This window comes from Echinops telfairi, unplaced genomic scaffold, assembly GCF_000313985.2.
Source record: "Echinops telfairi isolate 266 unplaced genomic scaffold, ASM31398v2 ScPeMD7_9;HRSCAF=40, whole genome shotgun sequence".
Lineage (NCBI taxonomy): Eukaryota > Metazoa > Chordata > Mammalia > Afrosoricida > Tenrecidae > Echinops > Echinops telfairi.
Genome location: NW_022103906.1, coordinates 1,968,724 through 1,971,762, shown reverse-complemented (window position 1 = coordinate 1,971,762; position 3,039 = coordinate 1,968,724). Strand labels below are relative to the sequence as shown.

General features: G+C 34.4%; 1 protein-coding gene across 2 annotated transcripts in view; it reads right to left on the bottom strand.

Annotated features, from left to right (window-relative positions):
• FBXO25 (F-box protein 25) overlaps positions 1-3,039 on the bottom strand; it is a 100,572-nt gene that overhangs the window by 61,856 nt on the left and 35,677 nt on the right. For both annotated transcript variants that reach the window (XM_004707655.2, XM_004707656.2), the window contains exon 5: positions 1,092-1,184. In XM_004707655.2, the coding sequence (XP_004707712.1) occupies positions 1,092-1,184 (93 nt within the window). The remainder of the gene's footprint in view (positions 1-1,091; positions 1,185-3,039) is intronic.

The window sequence follows — 3,039 nt, the reverse complement described above, 5'->3', positions numbered from 1 at the left end:
TAGATTTTCATGCACCCTCAGAGCTAAATTCCTTTATGGAAATCAATAGCCAAGAATTTCTACTGTGAAATAATGCAACACCATTATCAGATGGTTAAAGTAAGGAGCCCTGGTGACACAGTGGTTAAGTGTTTGGCTGCAAACTGGAAGATTGGTTGTTTAAAGCCACCAGTCACTTCATGGCAGAATGATGTACTTTGTCCTCTTCTTGTAAAGATTTATAGTCTTGGAAACTCTATCAGACAATCTACTCTATCCTACAGATCCCATAGATTCAGGATTACTCTTATTCTATAATAACATTTTCCTTTTTTAGGCTTCAAGGTACTGAAACTCTCTTTTTGTTTGTATTTTAGTCCTTCAAGTAACATTTTTCAAATGTCTAAAAACCATTATGCTAGAAATCTTTCCAGTGTCTCATACCACCATTAAAGATGTAAAATTATTACACTTCACAAACCATTGCTTGTACTACCAACAGTGGAATGAAAGTGAATAAACCACATAATAATTATTCTTTATTAAAATAAACAGTAAATAGAATATATAGCTAAGATTCTTTCTTTGTGGATATTAGCTAAGATAAAAATTTGTTCTAATGATATGTCATTAATGCAATACAGTAACTGTGAAATTCTATTGGGCATAATTTTTTTCCTAGTAGCTAGTCTTCCCTCTACTAAGCAAGATTCATTTTGTGTGTGAAAACATAAAGTAGAAAACCCATTTTAAATCAACAGATAATATTTTTCCTCTTCTCTTTTAACAGTTATAATGTATGTAGGAGATTCCAAATCACACACAAAATTTTGACAATACAAAAGTTGATTCTGCAGCCCAAGGCAAACTCTCAAAGAAGCCATATGCAATGTTGCAAAAAGCAGATGAAGATTTAACTTCCACTGCAGGCCCTTTTAAACTATGTCACCAGGATGAGAGTAATTTTCCTGACCTCATTCCCACCCCCACCCCAACCCCTACGACTCCCACACACAGATACAAGTAAAATTTTAAACATTTTACTCTTAAAATCCCCCATAAAAAGTTAATCAAAAGAATAATTCAAATATCTTTGCAAACAAAATACTTACTTTGACCACATAATTGAACCTTCGGATATCTTGAATTGCACTTGAAAAATCCAAGCGATTAAAAGCTTCTCCCAAAGTACAATAGCCATGCCTCTGTAAAATAAAGTACATAACAGCTAAACTTAGTCAAAGTAATTCACAGTGGAAGGAGCCTCTGCATGATTCAATGGTGAAAGCCTTTGGTTGCTATCCAAAAAGTTGGTAGTTTGAACCCAACAACTGTGTGGAGAGAGAAAGGTGTGGCAATCTCCTTCGGTGGTAAAGATTACAGTCTTGGAAACTCCATGATGCAGTTCTATTCTGTCCTATAGGGTAGGTATAGGTTGGAATTCATGAGCTTTTAACTGATTGTTCAATTATTCTATGCAATGTTTATTTTTTAATTTGACAAAAGGATTTGTTTTTATTCTGAAAATGCATTCCAGATTTGGATGACAATATAACAAAATTTATAGCAAAGTCAAATTTAAATTTTATGTATAATCAAGACATTATGAATGAATTTGCCATTTTTATACTACTGCCTATGTAGTATTATTGAGATGAATCTGGGGGCCCAGGTGGTGCAGTGGGCGACACACTGAGTTGCTAACCATGAGATCATCAATTCAAACACTTCCACAGCTCCACGGGAGAAAGATGCGGCTCTCTGCTCCCATATAGATTTAAAGTCTTAGAAATCCAAAAGGAGAGTTCTACTCTGTCCTACAAGGTTGCTATTAGTTGGAATCAACTTGAGGGCAGTGAGTTGTTTTTTGTGATTTTTAAAAAGAAGATGCATTTAAAAAAATAACAACAATAAAAACCCTACTGCCACATAGTGACCCTACAGGACACTATACACAGCATTTCGGAGTCTGTAATCTTTACAGAAATAGGAAGCCTCATTTTCCCCCTGCAGAGCAGCTACTGGGTTTAAACTATTGACCTTGTGAATTTCTTGAGGTGCCCTCATATATATTGAAAGATGTTAATGTACCTAGAATGGAGCCATTTATCTTTTCAATGTTAGAAGTTATGAATTACCACAGAGAATCTAGAAATTGAAAGGAACCTCAGTACTAAGAAATAAAATTACTTTATGCACTGAAAAAAAAAAACCAACTTTCAGATAGAGAAGACTAAAGAAAATGAATAAAGTTTTGTTACATAACTACTGATGATTTTTAGGCTGGAAACATGAAACCCCAAAACCAGGTAAGTCTTTAAACTAAAGGTCCAAAATTAAAGAAAACAATTAAAGTTGAGTATTTTTTTTTTCTTCAGTGATCTCAAATACTACTATATTGTTTGGGTTATTTTTCTTTAATGAGATATCTTATATACTGCATTTTAGTTTTCATGAGTCCTTTTAAATTCCATAATCTGTATTTGAAATACAGATTTCATTTCAGAGCTGTGGGAACATCTATTATAACAGCTATTTCAGAATAATACGCATTGATTTTTCAAAATAAATATATTTTTTGCTGATTTGTCAACATATTAAGGGTATTCTTGGGATTTGAAAAAAAGACTAAACCAGCCTTTATACTGCATCTGAGATTAAAATGTTACCACCAAGTTCCAGACCACCACAAATTCTGTTTGAAATTTGAGAAGTGATCTATTGCTTCAGGTTTTCTATTATTATTTTCTGATTTGTAATAGAAATAGCTGAAGAACTTAAAACCCCCAAACAAAACCCAATGAAGTGGTGCTGGAAACAGTGGATATCCACATGTAGAAAGATGAAACAGGATGTTTACCTCACCCCATGCACAAGAATAAGCTCAAAGTGGATTACAGACTTAGAAGTTAAACCCGAAACCATCAGGACCATCAAAGAGGGTATTGGGACTAACCTCAGAGCACTGGCCCAGGGAACCCATAGGCTCACTGCAATAGGGATGGTTACACACGCGGGTGAACTGGAAATCGACAAATGGGACTTAATGAGAATAAAGCA